General features: G+C 36.4%; 1 protein-coding gene across 1 annotated transcript in view; it reads left to right on the top strand.

Moving 5' to 3' along the window:
• Nucleotides 1-20,948, top strand: part of TENM2 (teneurin transmembrane protein 2) — a gene marked incomplete at its 5' end in the record, with an annotated part of 346,728 nt that overhangs the window by 285,207 nt on the left and 40,573 nt on the right. Inside the window, 5 exons of the mRNA XM_015819334.1 lie at nt 560-821; nt 2,372-2,639; nt 8,592-8,735; nt 10,815-11,064; nt 15,685-15,705. Of these exons, the coding sequence (XP_015674820.1) occupies nt 560-821; nt 2,372-2,639; nt 8,592-8,735; nt 10,815-11,064; nt 15,685-15,705 (945 nt within the window). The remainder of the gene's footprint in view (nt 1-559; nt 822-2,371; nt 2,640-8,591; nt 8,736-10,814; nt 11,065-15,684; nt 15,706-20,948) is intronic.

The raw sequence follows: 20,948 nt of genomic DNA, 5'->3' as shown, positions 1-20,948 counted from the left end.
ATCTGAATCGCAGTAGCACAATTGTTTTACAGAATGCACAGTACGATCACACTCCAGAATACATACGCAGACTGTAGCGATTACCAACTGTTTTTGAACTCAGTAGAATTGCTATACAGTACTTAGGGAGGGGGAAATTGTGGGCTTTCAATTATTGTTGAACTACATTGTCAAGTAACTCTAGCCAAAAGACCCTCTGTGAGAAATACTGAAATTGGGATCAGAAACATTTTGTGAGTCATAGACGGTCCATCTTTGAGATAAACTTTTAAATAAGAATATCTGAATGGCTTCTTCACATTTTGTTTTTGTTCTATTGGACTTTGGAGTGATCTTTACATTTGAGATCCACTGATTTTTTTTCTGCTTTGTTGTTGTGATTTTGGGGACTTGGGTATAGCTAATTCTGTCCTACTAAAGTTTTGAATCAATACAGTAGAATGTAATCTAAGAAATTGTATAATAAACTGTATTGGGTGTGGTCCTCTTTCTAGTTTTATTGATTAGTTTGGGTCTTTGTTCTAGAATTATTCATGATGTAGACTCCAACTTTTTTTAGGTTTGATTTGATTGCAAATGGAGGAGGATCTCTAACTCTTCATTTTGAACGAGCTCCATTCATGAGTCAAGAGAAGACAGTGTGGCTACCATGGAATAGCTTCTATGCAATGGATACCCTCACTATGAAAACTGAAGAGAACTCTATTCCCAGCTGTGACTTAAGTGGTTTTATCAGACCCGATCCTGTTATAATTTCATCACCACTTTCCACCTTTTTCAGTGATGCCCCTGGTCGAAATTCAATTGTTCCAGAGACCCAGGTATCAAACATAGATACTAAAAAAGAAAAAAAGTTACAATAAGTTCATTATCATTATTTTCTAATAACAGCCCTATAACAATTATATTGATTTAATTCACATTTTATAATACCAGTTATTTTGAATATTTATATTATCCTTTTCTTCATAAATATAAAACAGATGCAGGTATATGCATTCAGAGATAAAGGCAGAACATATTGGTATATGGCTATGATGTGTTTGGCAATATTCATTAATATTTATCTTGGGTATATTCTTTGTCACAAACACCTACACAAATTCAGTTGCATTTGTCCATTTTTTGAACTTGGAAAAGTACAATTCTAGGAGAAATACTTGCTTAGACATTTTCCATGAATATTACATTTATGTGCTGAATTGGGAACCGAGCTTTTCAAAATCCAAGCCTTGAGCACATTAATAAAGGCAACAAAAGTATTACCCACAAATTTCAGAGAGTCTCAAAGCATTTTAGTAGAATATATGTCTTTGACTTGTACCTATTGTTCATGACAAATCCTGAATCTGTATCATCAGATTCCTAATTTAGCACTTGATTCTTCTAGATATAAATGTAGAAATTAATCATCAGAAATGTTCCTGTGTAAAAAGAACAAACCTATTTAATGATGATGGATGTATTGTGCTAAGCTTTTCTTGTTCATTTTGTGTACTAGATTCTTCTGAAAACCTTAAACCTTATCCAGTTTTCTCTCTAGATTATAAAATCCCATTGAGCAGGTCGAGTTAGGCATAAGGCCAGCAGGCAAATTGCCTCTTGCCACAATCACATAGAAAAAGAGTTGGTTCTAGAATTTAAAGAGCAGATACACAAGGTGCTGAACCCTCCTCCCCCAAATAGCTTTGCTTCCCCAGGCATCTTCTCCTCAGCCAAGATGCAGTACTAGAAGGGAACTTCTAGGAGAGCTATGGAGAAGAGCTATGGGAAGAGGTAAGGAGTAGCATGGGGAGAGTTCAGTTCCTCTCGCTTACATGTCTCTTTTAATCTAAACAAAAACCTGATACATGTCCCATCTCCATTCTTGCTCTGCATGAAGTTTTCACAGATTCAAGTTTGAGCAAGCATCCTATTTGGCATGTTTGCAAAAACATAATACATGCAGCTAAGGCATGTGGCATACCCAGGTGATAAGGGGGTGTTCCATCTTCTTCATTGCTACTGTTATTCTGCTTTTCCCACCCACCCACCCACCCCCTTAGGCATCCTTGCTACTTTAAGATGACTGTCAGTGGTAGTTGTAACTTCGTAGCATTACAGCTTCATGGGGCCTTCTTGCATAAAACTAGCAATCAGATCTGTGATTCTTATTGATGCTTTTGCCAATGATGTGGATTTTAAAAGAAGCAATAACAGTGCCCAAATATGACTAACCCAGAAGACCTATCCTAAGTCTTACCATTGCAGGAAGGCAGGCTAAAATTTCCTAGCGCATTTACTTTAACCTACAAGTACAACCCATGAGCTGAACCAAATAAATCTCTTCCATACCACACTCATTTAATATGAACTCTCTTTCCTTATTTAGGTTCTTCATGAAGAAATTGAGATTCCAGGTGCCAACATAAAGCTCTGCTATCTGAGTTCCCGTACTGCTGGATACAGATCCTTGCTTAAAATCACCATGACACAATCTCTTGTGCCTCTGAACTTAATTAAAGTTCATCTCATGGTAGCAGTGGAAGGGCATCTTTTCCAAAAGTCATTCCAAGCATCTCCCAATTTGGCATATACTTTCATTTGGGATAAAACAGATGCCTATGGCCAGAAAGTTTACGGGCTCTCGGATGCTGTAGGTATGATCACTAGATTCAAATCATGTAACTTTTAAGTGGTGGCTTTCAACAACTGCTCTTAAGTTAAAGAAAAATCTGTGATCTGCACTGACAATAGAAAATGCCTATAGACAGCTTCCATTATTCCACAGTAGCAGCAGTTTTTCCAGCTATCATTTATTTTGTTTATTGTTTAGACAGTATTTATAACTTTCCCAATTACAAAGTAAAGTGGGCATTATACAAACAACATTTAAAAAAACAACAACCAATGTTACAGTAAAAATACTCTAATCAAAATACATGTGATAGATGCCCTCAGTCAAAATAACTAATATTGAAGGCTTATTGAAATAACACATGTATTACTTGTTTATAATATCTAATAGATATTGCATGTAACATTCTATCTGGGAGTACCCAATATAATACTTATGGGCACCACTGTGCCTGCTATTATTTTGCTTTATAAATACTAATCCTCCTGTTATACCTGACTGTGTGTGTGTGTGTGTGTGTGTGTGTGTATGCTGCCTTCAATCATGTATGTTTCTCAGAGATTGCCTATAGGTCACCTAAGTGGCTTTGTGCCTAAGAAAGGACTAGAACTCATGATCTCTTGGTTTTTAGGTTGATACCAGAGAGAGACAAAGACAGACAGACAGAGACAGAGAAACAGAAAGATAAAAAAGGGGTGAGAAATAGAAAACGAGAACACTACAAAAAAGGAAGATTATATTTTCAACTTCATTTCACTGGAATTTTCTCTGGGCCACAAATTGGTTCCCCAAGCTGTCATAAAAATGATGGTTGAAGAAATAATTGATCGGGGGCAAAAATCTATTCATTTATTTAACCTATTGGGGGGTAAGAAGAATTGAAAGAATGATATGATGCATCTGTTAGAGAAGTTATTCTGATTGGTTAAGTTACTTATCACAATCATTCTGTGAACTGAAACACTTCCCATGACAGATTTTTTTTTTAAAAAAAATGGCTATGACATGTTTTCATAATTCAAAATGGGTCTCTAGTCCAGTAAGGTTGTGGACTCCTGTTACATCAATATTAAATAGGGAACATAGGAATCAATACCTTCTTTATTGATATCCACAATTTGTTTTCTTTTCCTTTTATATCCCAAGAAAAGTACACAAGTTTGTATGTGTTTGGACAGAAGGCAGTGAGATGCTAGGAGAATTGAAGAAGGGGCAGGAGTATGTTTCTGCAATGGTTTGCTCCTGCATTTTTAGTTTCTAATTGAGTCTAGCAAGACAAGGTATCATCACAAAACTTTTATACAAAATAGAAATTTGAATAATGTACCAGAGCCATGGGTGAAGTTGGCCATGAACATATTGCCATCATGAGATGTGACTTGTGGAATAAACTCAAACATTCACTAGCACTCCCAGTGACTTTTTTCCAGTATTTTATTAACATTACTGACAAATATTACATATTAGGGGCAAAGACTGTAAATAATCAATTGTTTAGGTGATAAAAGCCTGATTTACAGAGTTTCCCCAAGCTTTTCAGAGAGGACAAGAAAAATCATTCAAATGACATTTTGATATAATTGAACATTTCTCACAGAGAACTCAGATCATCATTTATGTTTTCTGTGGGGTAAAAGATAAGGGAGTTTTACCAGTCTTCCATCTTAACTGAATTTATGAAGTGGTTGTCTATATCCTTAAGAGCTGTTTGAGGAACTTGAGAATTCTTCAGGAAATGATCAAGGCAACTCTTCAGTCTTGCAAACTTTTAACTGCAGTCTCAGAGAAAGTATCACAGTGCGTGCATACTGTATGTATACACAAGATGACAAGAAGAGATCTTCAATGCAGATAAGTCAGATAGGATGTGATGCCTTACAACTTCAAGATCAGATGCAGAGGTGCTCTTCAGTCACTTTGCCAACACAGCCCTATCTACATCTATATTTTCAAGCCAAATCCTGGCTTGTGTTAAACAGATTTTGTTATTAATTGGGCATCTAGGACATAGTTTGTTGGTGACTCACATATCTGTGCCAGAGAACTTGGCGTATGGGATTATCCCACTTCTTCTGGAATACGATAGATGGAGCTTAGAGAAAGCTATTGAATTTTATTGGAATACAAGTGATCCTCCTAAATGATACATTGCACTCAGATCTCTTCTAGTCTTCTTTTTGATCCACTCCCTATCCTAACTAACTGATGAAGTATATTTCTAGGCAGCCAGATTCATAAAATGTATATATGACTTTTTATTTATTTAATGTATACACTGCCTTAATCCATTTGGATGCTAGGTGGTTTATAGTAGGCATAATAAAATGTAGTATCATTACTAGAAAAACATTAGAGTAACACAAGATATATACAGTAATAAACCTAATTCCTATATCAGTAGGTCTTGTCCAGAATCATTCTGGATGTCTCTTTGGAAAAAAACAGTTCTTTACAGCTTTCCAGATGGCCAAAGGCATAGTGTCCATCTTTGCCTTGGAAGATATCCTGTTCCATAGAAAGGAAGTCCCTATAAAGAACACCCATCCACTCCCACCCACCCCCATCAGGTCACTCCTATTGCATTTCCTGGTAGGCTGGGACCTTAAGCAAAAGTTCTCCAGCTGTCTGGTTTGGGCAAAAATTACCAGGAAAAGATAGTCTAAGCCAGGGGTAGTCAACCTTGGCTCTTTTATGACTCGTGGACTTCAACTCCCAGAATTCCTGAGCCAGCTAAGCTGGCTCAGGAATTCTGGGAGTTGAAGTCCACGAGTCATAAAAGAGCCAAGGTTGACTACCCCTGGTCTAAGCCATTAAAGATCTTGAAGGTGGTAAACAGCACTTGAATTGCATTTGAAAATATACTGGTAGTCTAACAAAGTAAGATTAGACCTGAATGTTAAACATGCAGGTCGCTGCATTTTGGAACAGTTGAGTAATCTTCAAGGTCAGCCTCATGTAGAATGAATGACAGTCATAGAATTGAGAAAACATAAGAACATGAGCTCTTATTTGAGCAAAAGTTTATCCTGTTCTGGAATAAAAAAATCGAGAGAGTGCTTTCCCGGGAACAGCCTTCACTTGCTCCTCTGGCAGGACACCCAGACTCCAAGTCTAACCCTTTCTGGGGAAGCACAATATCATTGCAAATTACATAGGATATAATATTGGAATGAGTAGGTTTCTGAATTAGCAACTACTTAACTTGCTAGAGTTAGAAATGCAAGTAGGTATCATCAGTATATTGATGATATCCTACTATGGAACAGCAGATGCCATTTCTGGAGGAAGCTGGAATGTGACCCCATATCCTTATCTAGTTATACTTATTTCTTGTTTTCCAACAGCATTGTTTGAGGTGTTCCTTCATCTACTTGATTTTCTAAAAATCTTCAGAAAATCAAATTGATCATTGGGATCAGTGGACAGGGAAAGGCTATTCAAAAGCAATCCTGTTATAGTTGAACAATAACAGAGTTGAACGGGACCTTGGAAGTCTTCTAGCCAAACACCTACCCAAACAGGAAACCCTTACCATTTCAGACAAGTTATTGTCCAATCTCTTCTTAAAAGCCTCCAGTGTTGGAGCACCCACAACTTGTGGAGGCAACTCATTCCACAGATTAACTGTTCTAATTGTCAGGACATTTTTCCTTAGTTCTAGGTTGAATTCCAGAGGCCAATGAGACATTTAACATAATTTCTCCAGATTCCTATGTCATTTTTCAAGTATGGGAAGTTACTAGATCTGTCAGATATCAGGATAGGCATCTTACTTGGACTATCCTACTTTGGAGGTTAGGGATCCAATTAACCCTATCATCACTAGAATAGTATTCGTACATGGCAAAAACAAATCACTTTTAGATGTCTGCCAGGACCAGATCATGTCTCCTCTGCTCTGAAATGAAGCAGATCTACCATGTGGCCAACAAAGTGGTTTGTCTCAAGAAAAAGTTTCAGATTGTTATGACAGCCATGACAATTATTTTGCACTAACAATACGGGGAAATCTATAATCATCTTTGCAAGAAGATAAAGCAACTCAGAGAGAGATGCTGCCATGTAGGGTTGGACAGTATAATAACACCCCCTCCCAAGTCTCCCCCCAAGCTTGTTCTTTGGACATAATTTCACAAATATGGCCTCATATCTGGCCATCTGTGGAACAGAGTTCTTCACAATAGCCAGGCGCTTCTGGTACATAACTGCCACAGTACTTTCCCTATCTTGGCATCAGCACTGAAGAAAGTGACAAAACCCCGTTTGATAAATTTCAGTGAGAGAAAATCCCCCTCTTCCAGCCAGATCTCTGAGACTACATTCATGGGAAACAAATCTTGAATTCAGAAGTATCGTGCCCGAGTTTGGCTTGCTTATCAGTCTAGTTGTCTGGTTCTTGATATGGGGACAACTTTGCAATATTTCTTCCTCTGGACCATCTCACCTGCCATACTTTCTCCTTCCCATCATTATTATCATCCTGCCTCCATGTCCATCCCCTTATCTACCTAGCCCACAACTCCCAATCATTCCTATTGCCACATAACAAGTTCCCTACCAAGGGTTTTCCCCTTCACTTGTCCAGTCCCCTATAGATCTCCTTAGCAGGTCAGATGGCGGTAAGGTACCCTCTCCTGTCTTTTCATTCCAGGGATGAACATTTTTCTAACATTCACTCAAGTAAACAGTAGTTCTATTTATTTTTTCTTTTCTCTTGCATTGCTCTGTTTGTTTTCCCACTATCTCTGCTATTACCATATAAAGGAAAACAGCTCCACTGGTCCATTTTAAATAGAGTCAGTTTCATTAGGCCTCCTACACAGGCAGTTGTCTGGCAAAAACCATGCTATCTGATATAATGACTATCTCCTCCACCCTGATATACCTTAAAGCTTCTGCTCCACTTTCTATTCCTCTTCCATTCATTCTGATTTTAACTGTGGTTTTTTATTTCTTTAATGACTTTTCCTTGATCTTTACCTCCTTCTCTGTCCACCTAGTTGTTAAGAAGAGACTAGGCAATCACTTGTCTGAGATGGTATAGGTTCTCCTGCTTGAGCACGGGGCTGGACTAGAAGACCTCCAAGATCCCTTCCAGTTCTATTCTATTATATTCTATTCAAAAGCTGTTCCAGCCATTTTACCAGTATACTTTTATCCCCTCTGCTCCTTGGAGGCCTGGCTGAGCAATTTCCTGGCAGTAAATCTTACCAACCCTCTAGGCCCTCTTTGTCTTTGGACACAGTATTATTAACCCCCTGAGCCCTAACTTGCCCAGTCTTCCAGTTTGTCATACTGACCAAGTCACTCAAGCTGGAAGTGAAGATGAATCAAGAACTTTCTGTTGCTAATTCAATACTTTACTCACAGTAACTCCCAATATGTGTCATGCTAATCCATGTGTCAGAACATTGCCTGTTGGTTTCTGCAATATGTAATAATATGTGGAAACTTTATGGGAATCAGTAAACCTTACAGTGACTAATAAATAGGCTGGTTTCAAATTGAAACAAGAAAGCCATAAATTTGGTAAGAACAATAATCTATAATTTAATATTTTTCAAGATGTCCATCTGATAACTCTGTGGATAATGGGGTATCAGGTTAATGCATTATTTAACGTATTTCCAGAGTTTTATTCTGTACTTTTTCCCATGAACACAAAAGTACAGTATTGAAGTTAGATATGTATTTTCAGTGCTAGAAGCAGCCAGCTAATTAAAAATAGAATCTGGGCTGTCATCATCACTCCCCTCCTTCCTTTATTAAATCAATCATTTCCTGCAACTTTAAAACTCTGTACAGCTCTTCAGAGTATACGTCAAGTTAAATTTCAGGGTCAAATGAAGTCAAATATCTAGGTTTAATAATGTAGAATAAAATAAAATACCTTGGGAACTGTATTTCATAGTAGATGGCAAGTCATTCACATAACAATGGTTATTAATATAAAATATGTCTATATATATTTCAGTGTCTGTGGGCTTCGAGTATGAGACCTGTCCCAGTCTGATTTTATGGGAAAAAAGGACTGCTCTACTGCAAGGCTTTGAACTTGACCCTTCAAATCTAGGTGGTTGGTCATTGGATAAGCATCATGTTCTTAATATAAAAAGTGGTAAGCTTATTGATATTCATTTGTGGGGGTTTTGGTAGGGAATCTCTTGCCCTAAAGATGTTGGTGAACAATTCTCGGAAGCTTAGTCAACATGACTGATGTTACAGGATACAGAGAATTGTAGCTTAGCAAAATCTGGAAGTACAGTTTTCCCATCCCTATAGGTTCCATTCTCATAGGTGTGCTTGGAATAATAAGAAATGCTTGTGCTAACATCTTATGGATGCTAAACAATAAGAAGGCCCTGTAGGGCCAATATTTAAAACATGTTTTAATATTTAAAATGTATGAAGAAAATTATGCCTTTAGTGTTATTCTGTAAAGCATTGTTTGTGTTGAGATATTAGCTGCATGCACATAGCTTACTTAATCTTACAATACAATTCCTTTTGTGGATTTTTACAAGGCATTGAACTGTTAGTGAACCATGTGGATTGAGCCTGTGAAACTGGCTAAGCCTCAAAAATGAAACTAAACTTAGAACTAACTAAGGTTAGCATGTTATGTGAATGTAGTTGCTAGATATTTGCTGGTCTAATTAACTGTGTTAAGTGAACATAGCGATTGTATTAAGCCAGGGATGGGCACTTGCAGCCCTTGTTTCCTTTTCCAGTCACAACTGACCAGAAATCTGTGTCAGCTTTAAGTTTGAGGTAGGAAACAAACAATGACTAGAAATCCATACAAACAAGGATATATGGGAAGGACTCTCTTGACTTTTGTTTCATTCATTCACGCATAAATATGATTTTGTGTTTAGGAATGTGCTAAGAATATGCACACAATTTAAGTATGGAGAATCTCAATTAACAGAATAACAGTCCAAAATGAAAATTTTTGTATGTCTGTTAATTAACTTACATACAGATGTATACGTTGTAACAGTGAAACCAATTGAGAAAAGGATATTTGAAAGAAGTTGGTTCTTATGTATCATTGAAATTTCCTCAGCAGACTTTCCTATATCAGACTTAGATTTTAAAGAATGTTTTGATGTATTCTTGTAAATCATCAACACCCTGCAAGGCTCACCCACAGACAGCAAATAAATCTTTAAATAAATGAATGAATAAAATTATTATTTTTCTTTAAATTACATTATTTGACTTTCACAGTTTATTTCACATATCCAATTTTTTGTTCAACTTATAAAACACATTAAACTTTAACAAAAAAAAATCAGCTGACTGAATTTTGACTATCACCTTTCCATAAAAAATTCAAACTACCTTGCAATAAAATTTTACTATTTAAATTGCCAGTGTCAAGTATGAAACACATTTTAAAGTAATTCATTATTTAATGTCTGCTTGGCATATTCTCTGACTTCCTCTTTGGTAGAGGAAGGTTGAAAATTTTTCTCTCAACTCGTTCACTTAAAAGAACAAAGAAGCTGATCAGTTCCCAGGGCTTAAATATGTTCACCACACCTGGACTGGGAAAAAGAAAGAGAAAAATTCCCAACAATTATACCCTTGCCAAACATTCAAAGTTGATTTTAGCATCTCAGAGCGATAATGAGTGGGTTTTCAGGGTTGAATTCATTAAAAACCTCATGCTATTCCAAATGGTGCATATCTTAATAGGAAATTAGAATGGGAAAGATCTAAGGAAAATCTATTAAATTGTCTATTTTATTGTGAGCATTACTGATTTCAATAAAGAACATGTCTCTTTTTCACTGTGTTAGTCAAAGAGTTACCATATACAGGAAATGAATTAGATATCACATAGTTTATATTAGTCCCAAGACATAGTGCCGCCAAAGTCTCAGACTTCAATGCTATATAAATGGTATATAAATTCAATAAATAAATAAATAAAATAAATACTTCCTTCCAGCATTGTCTCTGTCAAATCTGTCAAATCTGGATGGTATTAAGTTGGTGAAGGATAAGGTGACTTGTTAAAGTTAGCAAAATGAAAACATTGGCTAGCAGAAATTTATAAGCTATGTCCTTACAATCTGAACCATGTAATAAAACTCTGAAGACAGATAAATTCCAATCACAGGATTTGGCAACCAAAACATCCCATGAATAAAAATAAAATATAGTGTGCTTTTTTGCATGTTGTTAGGTATTCTACACAAAGGTAGTGGAGAGAATCAGTTTTTAACTCAACAACCAGCAGTAATTACCAGCATTATGGGAAATGGTCGTCGGCGAAGTATCTCCTGCCCAAGTTGCAATGGACTTGCAGAAGGAAACAAACTTCTTGCTCCTGTGGCACTTGCAGTGGGAATTGATGGGAGCCTGTTTGTTGGGGATTTCAACTACATTCGACGCATCTTTCCCTCAAGGAACGTCACCAGCATTTTGGAGCTAAGGTAATGCCACTGCTAAAAGCACCACTATAAGAGCTTTCCTAAGTGATTTTCTTTATAGCTTTCTAGACTGTTGTTGCTTGTAGCCCTCAGCACAATCCACTGTTCACAACTGATAGGTGAACATGAGTGATGGATCAAAACTGGCATAAAGTTGCATTTCCCCCCCTCTTCCTTTGAAGATTATAATGGGAATTCAAGCAGTCCATGAATTGTGAAATTTACCATTAAAGAATCAGAATGGGCAGTGCCGGTTAAGCATTATTATAAAAGAATCTAGGTGGAAGTTAATTTTTTGTTTTGTTTTTAAAAAGGGACTGAAGAAGAGAAAATGGGCATAACTGCAATAGGAGGAAGGAGTTAAATTAGGAGAGGAGAAAAGTAAATTAGAAAGCAAAAGACTGTTAAATCAGTTAAAATGATCAGGAAAGAGAATAGAAACGGGTCAGAACTGGAAAGCAGGAAATTGGCAGTGGGAATGATAAATAAGAAGAGGAATGCAAAAGAATATTGTAGTGAAAAGGAAAGGAAAGGACAAAAGGAGAAGGGTGAATGAAAGTATGTATGAACGGAACGGTAATAAAACAAAGCAAGAGAATAAAAAATAACAAATGTTAGGATTCTGCTAAAATAGTGAACATATTTAGTCCAGCATTGTATATCCATACTGGCCAGTCGAATGGCTTTGGAAATCAATCAGTAGAATATGAAGGCTGTAGGAATATGAAGGCTTGTTTCTATTCCCAAGTAAGTCCTGAACCTCTCATTATTCAGCTTCAATGGTTAATCCTGGGTTGTAGCATGAGAACAGGAGAAAAAATAATGCTCACATATTATGTCCGTAATTTCATATATCTTTATTACACAATCTTTTTTAAGTTCAAAGGCCAAAACATTTAACATTTTTCCTTAAAGTGGAGTTGTTCTAACCCTGAGACATTTTGATTTCTCTTTTGTGTCTCTTTTTGATTCAACATTATGGATTTTGAGATGCAGTAAACTGAATTATGCACAGTAGTGCAAGTGTTCATCAGCTGTGTATTTGCATTTATTTTTATGGCACGGTTGTGCAATTCATAGTACTCCTATACCCCTTTTCCAAGTCCTTAGAGTGGGTAGAGCTAAATTTTTTTGAATTCATTTTTTTCCCTTTTTACATTTTGGGCAGAGCTTTAAAGACAAAATGGTTACCTTAAGTCTTCATATCTTAAACTGATCCACAAAAAAGAAAAGAGGATCTGAAAATGTTAGTCTTCCATACTCTGGTATCATCATACTTTGATAGCCCTCATTTTCAAAGCAGTTTCACATTGGGATGACACTTTCATTAAATCAAATTAAATCTTCTGATTATACTTGTGATATTGGGATATTTCTACTTCAGTGGCATGATATTATAATTGCTTTTGTTGAACCATATTTAGCTTTTTTAGTGAAAGCTGTAATCTCTCTCCTGATTTCTAGATAATTTATGAATATGGGATAGAATGCAATTTTTCTTTCATTTGTTAATTCTTATATACTGCTCTACTATTTCTAGCTTGCAACTTCAAACTGGAGTCATAGACTCCATGTAGATAAAACTGCTCAGATTATACATATCATTGAATCCATTGTCCTAAAACATACAAAGTGCTGAAAACCAGAGCTATATGTAATATTATTTTTTGCTAATTCTAATATATTAATAATTGTTTGTTTAAAGGCAGAAATCTTTTTCTTGATTATACAAAACAAGAGGCAAACTTTTATCCACTGGTTTCCTTAAGTGATTTCATTAGAACTTTTGTACAGTATTGTCTAGCATTGATTAGGTCCACGGCAACTGGACACTGTGGAATTCTGATTGAATTCAGTATAATGTAGTGTCAGGTGTTCGTTGCCTTCTCAAGAGGCCTATAAGACTTAGTTTTGCATTAATGGAAATGAAACAAAGAATGGATCCCATATAAACAAATATAACTAGAGGTGTTCAGGAACATGAGATAGGTTAGAATAACTCATAGGTGAAAGTATTTTAACAAAGGTGGAACTGTCAGAGCTAAATCTGCTTTAGTTCTTGGTGTTCTCTGAACTTGCAGACATTTCATTACCCAACAAGGCAACATCATTAGTGCAAGTTACCTGCCTGTTTATTTGCAATAACTTGCCCTGCCAGTTTTGGCAGGGATGAGATTTCCTATTTAAATCCACTTTGTTTTGATTTTAGAGTTACACAAAGCATTTTTTCTAATACTCAATCATACTGAAGAGTATAGTACCAATTTTGCAGCTATGCCAAAAGTGGGGGGGGGAGAAGATTTGATAATATTTAATGGATGGAGTGGAAGAAAGAAAAGAGTACTGGATTTAATAATGAGCAAACCATATTACAGCTGTAGATCATTTTTTCTTCTCTTGAGATAACTATGTCACTAAATTCTCTGTATCGCATTATAGGCTGATCTAATGTACTGAATGATTTTTTTTACTGAAAAAAAATACATAATTTTGTGGACAAGTATGGCCATCATATGCAAAAATAGGCATTACTCATTTTAATCACCCTTCCTTTCTGCACAAAATCACATTCTGCCTAAACATTTATCACAGATGTTCTCCATTATATGAACTAATATTGTTGCAAATTTCTATGCATTCTAAATAAATACAAAAACAGGACACTTAAAATAATACTGATAAGATAAGAATTAGCAAAGTGTTCCAAATCCATGCAAAAATATAAGTGAAATTATAACTTAATCTAGTTTATCTGTAAACAAAAGATATTCTTGTAGTGTGCATCATTTTCCCAAATCTTCATATAGACCAAGCATTCAGAATGACATAATCTGAAACTCACTGGGGCACCAAATTGAATTACATTCCTGCTATAGGCTTGAATTGAATTATCTGTGCCAAATTGAGATGGAGCTATTTCCTTTTAATTTTACATATATGACAGTTTTGAGAAAATAAAAGGATAAGCGAGAGAGAAAGATTTTGACATGTGACATTTACAGATGCAAAATATAATTATAGGAAAAGTTAACAGATAGTAGTCTTATAAATGGCTCTCAGTTTTACCAGTTAAATGGGACATCCATGTTCAGAGAGGAAGTGTTGCAAGCTGACTGTGAGTTTCTGGAAGAAAACTGGAGGAACTTGGTAGTTGATCATTGTGAGAAACTAGAGGTTAAATGAGAATTACCTTCAATTAGGAACCAATGAATGATTCATTCAAATTATGTTTCAGCACAAGACATGACTTAGCTTCCAAAATTTGTGAAATATCACAAAAAGCAGACGATACCCAGTATAGCTGCACATACTGGCTTTAAAGCTGAAGGACCCAACACATTGTAGAAGAAAGTTAATTTATTCAGGAAAGTTGTATTAATGCTGGTCTTTCATATTCATAAATTTATATTTGTTGATTATTCAACTGGGATTGGTTAAAAGAAAAGAAAGACCATGTTTATGGCCTAAAATATGTTAGTGGGGTAATATTTATCCTAGTCCCTTTGTGAATGCCTAGATTGTATCCATAATTTTGTTAATTATAAACTAATTAGAGCTGTAGAATAATAAATTTATTTCTATCATAATAGCTTATGTGGGATCCAGCAAACCTCCTAGTCCAGGGGTCTTCAAACTTGGCCCTTTTATGACTTGTAAACTTCAACTCCCAGAATTCCTCAGCCAGGCATGCTGGCTGAGGAATTCTGGGAGTTGAAGTCCACAAGTCATAAAAGGGCCAAGTTTGAAGACCCCTGTTCGAGTCTATGTACTTAGGCACTAGACTAGGAAAAATTATGGAAAGAACATACTTTGGTTTCAGCATAGCATTTAGGAGATTTCTCAGAATATTCTGGTTGGCGGAATTGTAAAAGGTGGATTGAGTGTTTTTCCTTTTACATGAATCAGCAGTCTATTAAGCAGGCATATGCAATGAATGTCTGCATTAGCATGGAAAGATACTTCCCTGCCCCCAGGAACCTGTAATAGACCTAGTCCTGGATTAGGGACAAAAACATTGTAAATAAAATAAAGCTAGAAATTGTAGGCTGCAACACAGAAGGTAGGAGGAAAATTTAAAACAATCTCTAAACTATGCCTAAATTTGGTTAAATTCAGTTGAAATAAATATAGTCAAGATGGGAGAGACAGGTTCGGGAACTACAGATATAAAAATTACGTTCATCTTAACATATCCCAAACTGAATAAGAAATGGCAATCAGCTCCAAGAAAAAATGGAGCAACCTTAGGTTGCAGTAAAGGGAGCCCAATGTTTAGTAATGATCCTGTATTCAGTATTAGTCTAATCACCTTTAGAGTACTGCGCCCAATTTCATCTACTGCATTGTAAACTAAGAAGAGTATGAGGAAGGGACAGAATGGACTATTGTATTTTTACAATAAAAGTCTTAAGAGTCCGTCCCAGCAGATACAGAGACAGCAACACTTTCTGTACGGCTTCATGCCTGAATAAGTCAAGATTCACATTGGGAACAGGTTTCTTTTTGCCATCTTGTAGAATAAGACAATATGTAATGTTTGCTACATGGTCTCTTCTTCAGCTAACTGTTCTCTCTTTCTTCCCTCCCTCCCCCTTGTTTCTTTTCTGTTTTCTTTCTGTAAAGAAATAAAGAATTTAAACATAGGTAAGCCAAGTTTGCAATCCTATTATCATTTGCTATAGCTTGCTTGTTCCATTTTGTTTGCTTTTTGTGTTGTGCTTTTTTGTACAATGTTCTGTTTTTAATGTATCAGGTGTAGCAATATTAGTGTTCTAATTTTGTGTTAGAAATATGGTAAGCAGTAGTAGTTATACAAATGCAGTAAAAAAGCAACCAAAGAATTAGTGGAATGAGAATATAATGAACTCCAAATAAACTTCAATATGACCATTTTCTCTGTAGTGTCTAATTCGTTTAAATGGTTGAGGAAAACTGCAGGAGTGGTTCTTGTAAATGCTGAAAAGGGTTTAGAAAACCACTAATGGACTAGAAATGGGTCAAAAACTCATTTCCAATCCATTAAAGGATTTTTTCCCTCCAGATTTGTTCTCCCATTCCATCTCACCCTTTAACTCAATATTATTAGGTTACTTTGAACAGTTTATATCCAATCACCAAATTCATTAGTTATTTTGAAGTGAGTTTAAATTCCTTTGCAAAGGGTTTCATTCCTTTTGCTGTTCACTTTTTACATGCATGGTTTTGCTCATCTGCCCTACATCTTTGGACATTGTCCTAGAAGCATGTGAAAAACCATAAAACACAATCAGGCATTTACAGTACTTGCTGGTAACTTTTGCAATTCCTAGATACATTATTGCAAAATGTTTTAATATTTGAATAATTAAGGCATAACATAAAAACATAAGATCCCATAGATCCAGTTTGACCAAGCTAGATATATTGATACTGCAAATAAAGTTTCATTCTGGATATATTATAAGTCTCTTGCTGTAACTGCTAAACTCAAATGTATTGTCCTTACTCTAACACAAATTAGCATTTGTGAAATTGAGCTGCTGAAATAAAAATGGAAGATTCTAAGTTAAATGTTACTTGTGCCGGTATATAAGACAGTTGTTGCCCCAATTAAATTCACCTGTGTTATTAATAAATTCACTTAGTGTCACACAATACTAGGAATCTTACATTATCATAGTCAATTTAGGGTACTCGCATTGTCAAAAAAAGTCAAGGCAGTGCAATTAAAGCTCTGCCTGTTTTAATGTGTATCACACACACACAATGCAGAATGCACATTGAAAATGGACAGAGCTTTGATTGCATTATTGTGGGTGTCGTCTTGAACATCTCTTTTAATGACAAAATCAGCAAAAATTGCCTTTTTTATGCATTTTTTTCAACTTTATTCACAAGGGTATCATCCAATCTGAGTATCATCAAATCCCAGTTTGCAACCATGCCTAATGTAATTGTCCAGAACATCTTTTATTGTGGAGCTGGCTTTATTTATCTCACTCTGCTCCCTCAAGAAATCTACTTAACAAGAAATAACTTAATTTTCTGTCTTTGTTCTGCTGTCTTTTAAAAACTCTCTTGGCTTTTAAAGGAGTTTGCCCTGTGTCACCTAGGGCTGGCATCTGCAGAGATCTTATTTAAAATACTCATTCCATCTGCCTGTTAGCCCAGGGATGTTTGTGCAGGAGTATCTCCATTTAGTCCAGTTGTCTATTTGAATAGCTGAAGCTGACATTTCTAAATTTGCAGGTGGTTCACTTGCTCTACACCTTGAACACCTGTCAAAATAGATTTATTAGAAAAAGCCTCTAATATCTCAAGACACTCAATGACCCTATGAAATAAGGCAGAAAGATTTCAGCAAAACAATAGCTTAGCTTTGTGTCAGATCTGAGGGACGTTATTACCAATATAGAGAATTAACATTGCAGTATTTTAGGATTGATTTGTTATGAAGGCAAAAAAGAAAAGATTTGCCACAATCTAAACTATTGTGTGGTTGGCTGAAATGTATGAGTTTATAGGATAGCTGCAGATTACAGAATGCTAATCTTACAAGAGAACAGGAAAGAGGCAGTCATGCTTTCAGGAAACCTTAGAAACTAATTAGTCCGTACAATGCCTTCTAGAGGGTGAAAATATTATGAAAGCCTTCTTTGAAGTAATGCTGTGCCTATAAAAAAGAATATTTGCAGATCGGAGTTCAAATGAGGGGTCCTTGGTGCTCTCTGAGCTTGGCTGTTTTTTTGCAGAGGTTTATGATGTTACCAAACTAGGTAACATCATCAGCTAACGCTGCTGCTGCTAGAAAACAATTAAGCTCAGGGAGCACCAAGAACCCCATAATGCTTTACCTCCTTGAATCTTGGGGATTGCAGTACCAGTGCTGAAGTTGATCCCAATATTATGAGATATAAGGAACACATGGAAAGAAAACCAAAGCATTTGATATCAAATTGTCTATTTTACATACATTTTACTTACTGAATAGATATCTTGTGCTTTGTGAACCATTGTAAGATCACTATATCATCCACTGAACAACCCAAAAAGTAGCTAGGGCTGTTCTATGCATTCCTTATTCAACACAGAGGCATTTTTACTCTTTTAATGAGCCCCCTGCTCTTTATACACATTGAATGACACTATGGCGGAGATACAATCTAAACCAAGGTTGTCCAGATCATAAGTTCAAATTACCTACCTTGAAATAATTATAAAGTGGGAAGTATTAATGAACATATACCACGCTCATTTCTGTTGTAATGAAGAGAAAAAAACTACTTATAATGCTGGACTAAAGCTTCTATCTTGAAGGCTGTAGGCAAGACCCACCCAAATGAACTGACTGAAGAACAAGTAGGAGTGTAAGCCGCAAACCTAGACACGTGCATCTGGCTGTGGCAGTTACACATTTACCTGTAGGCCTTACCTGCAAGGCAGGCAACATTCAAAAATCTACAAGATCATACATTATCACGACAGGAATGAGCAGAGACTGTCCATGTGCTAACATACCTTCTCAAGTACAGGTAGTCCTCAACTTATAACAGCAATTGGAACTAGGATTTCCATTGCTAAGCAATGCAATCATAAAACATAACCACATCCCTTAACAAGGGCCATCCCTACATTGCTGATTGCCATTGTTAACTGAATCCCATGGTTATTAGCTGAAGCAGCATCCTACTGGCTTCCCACAACCAAAGTCCATGAGGAAGCCAACAGAAAGTTGCAAGTCTCAGGCCAACAGGCAGGGCAATGGCTGCTACTGGGTGAAGGCAAAGGATGCAGGATAGAGTGTTAGTGGGTGCAAAGGCGTGCACCAGAGGCATCGTGAGGGTCAGGGAGGGGCATGAGGGGATGCAAGAATGCAATGAGGTTCATGACAGGCATGACATGGGTTGATAAAGGGGTACTAAGTAGTGTGCAAAAAACATGATACAGGTTGGTGTTCTGAGGAGATGTGCAAGAGGCATGGCACAGTTCAGGAAGTGTGCAGAAGGGGTGCATGGGGGTGTGTGAGTGGTTGGCACAGCATGAAATCAAAGAGGCTAAGGAATATTATGCAGGTGGGGGAAATTTACCCCAGTGACTTGGTATCTTCCCTGCAGGACAACAAAAGTTGCAAAAGGTGATCATGTGATCATGGGGCATTGCAACTGGTCATAAGTGCAAACCAATTGCCAAACACCCAAATTGTGGTCACATGACAGTTGGGGGGGGAGAGTTCTAGGATGGCCAGGACTCCAAGGATCAATCATTTGTTTCTTGTTATTGTAACTTCAAATGGTTGCTGAAGAAATGATCATAGGTCAAGGACTACCTGTACTATATCTTTCTGGAGACGCCATCAAAGGCTGTCAGCCAAATATGAAGATGCAGCTGATTTTAACAATTTTCCTAAGCCATAGGTTTGAGCTGCTTTGTTTCAAACAAGCAGTAACGAAGATAAAACACAGCGGAAATTATTTCACTATGCATTTTTATATTGTGAGAAAATTGTTTTCTGGGCAATCAGTAATAATAGCAAAGCCATTCCCACACACTTTGAATGCATGTTGCTCCTTTTCTCAAAGGGAAATGTGAAGCACTTCAAAGCTTAGGCTTTGAACAGAAAACCTTCGAAGAGAGAACATCTTGATTTTATTTTAATAACAAAGACAATTTTGCCCTACTTCAGCTTTAACCTTGAAAGTAACTAATCTTATGACATTTGTTACTATTTTAGAATACTAAATGTAGGTGTTATACTTCTAATCATCCCAGGCTCCCCCAACACACTATAAAAACTCTTTCTAAAAAAGCTCTTTTTATTAAGAGGGAAGGATGTGTGTAATTAAAAATTATGAGCTTACCTACCTTTTATAGAGCATCAGAGCAGGTTGGAATATTCTCTATTATTTGGCAATGCAGGAAGATGGGATAAAGATTTTACAAGCCAGCACAGATGCTGTATTTTTTTTTAAAAAAAAACTAAATACGCCTCCTGTCAAAAGCAATTTAAAATTCGAGTCTCATATATTTTGCATTTGTGGTTACATTATTTCTCAAAGCATTGTTCCAAAACAAAACGTTTATGCTTTGTATAATAAATGGATTCTCATGGATGGAAAAAAAGAAATCCATAAATGGAAATTCATGAGAATCATATATGTTTCCATTGCCCTTGTTAGTGAGATGTAAATCAGTCTATTCTAGTTTTGGAGATGTGGGGGAAATAGAATGATGTAATGCTCAAAGAAAGATTGATTAAAAACCAAGGTAGAAAACAGAACATTAACTGTCCTTGAAGGATCACTCGATTCGACAATTCTTGACTTAGATTGTAAATGTGAGGTTTTAATGGAGTCTTCATTTAAAGTGACTCAAGTATAATGAGACTATAACCACATGAGTCAGAGTATAACCACATTTGTTCTGATGTCTTTATTAAACTCTATTTTTTGTGTACGGTGGTTGTAAGTGTAAAGTAAAATAAAGCTAGGGGGGTTACGTAAAAGCCCCCGCCAGCTTTATTTATTTACCACTTTTCCATCTGCCCTTCATCCGAGGAATTCAAAGTGATAGGTAAAGAATGACATTATTGTCCCTTAGATTTGCACAATCACAGTCCTGCAATTGGAGAGGTTGTGAGGAGGAAATTTCTTCAGGCTGTCATGTCAGTTTAGAGCAGTGGTTTTCTCACACCCAAACCTAAACTCTATCTGTTCTAGCCAAACTGAAAGGAAGCGGGAATTGGGGCTGCCAAACCTCATGGTACACTATGAAACCAGTACAAGTAGAGAGCTAGCAGATGCTTTGACACAGCATGCCAAGCTCTTGTAAGACTTAGCATGTTGTGGGAAGCCAGTTAATTGGGTTGGTGTATTGTGTGAATCCAGAAATGGAAGTAGGTTAGGCATGTT

Source organism: Protobothrops mucrosquamatus, unplaced genomic scaffold (assembly GCF_001527695.2).
Source record: "Protobothrops mucrosquamatus isolate PMUCROS unplaced genomic scaffold, P.Mucros_1.0 scaffold898, whole genome shotgun sequence".
NCBI lineage: Eukaryota > Metazoa > Chordata > Lepidosauria > Squamata > Viperidae > Protobothrops > Protobothrops mucrosquamatus.
This window is presented reverse-complemented; position numbering and strand designations above follow the sequence as displayed.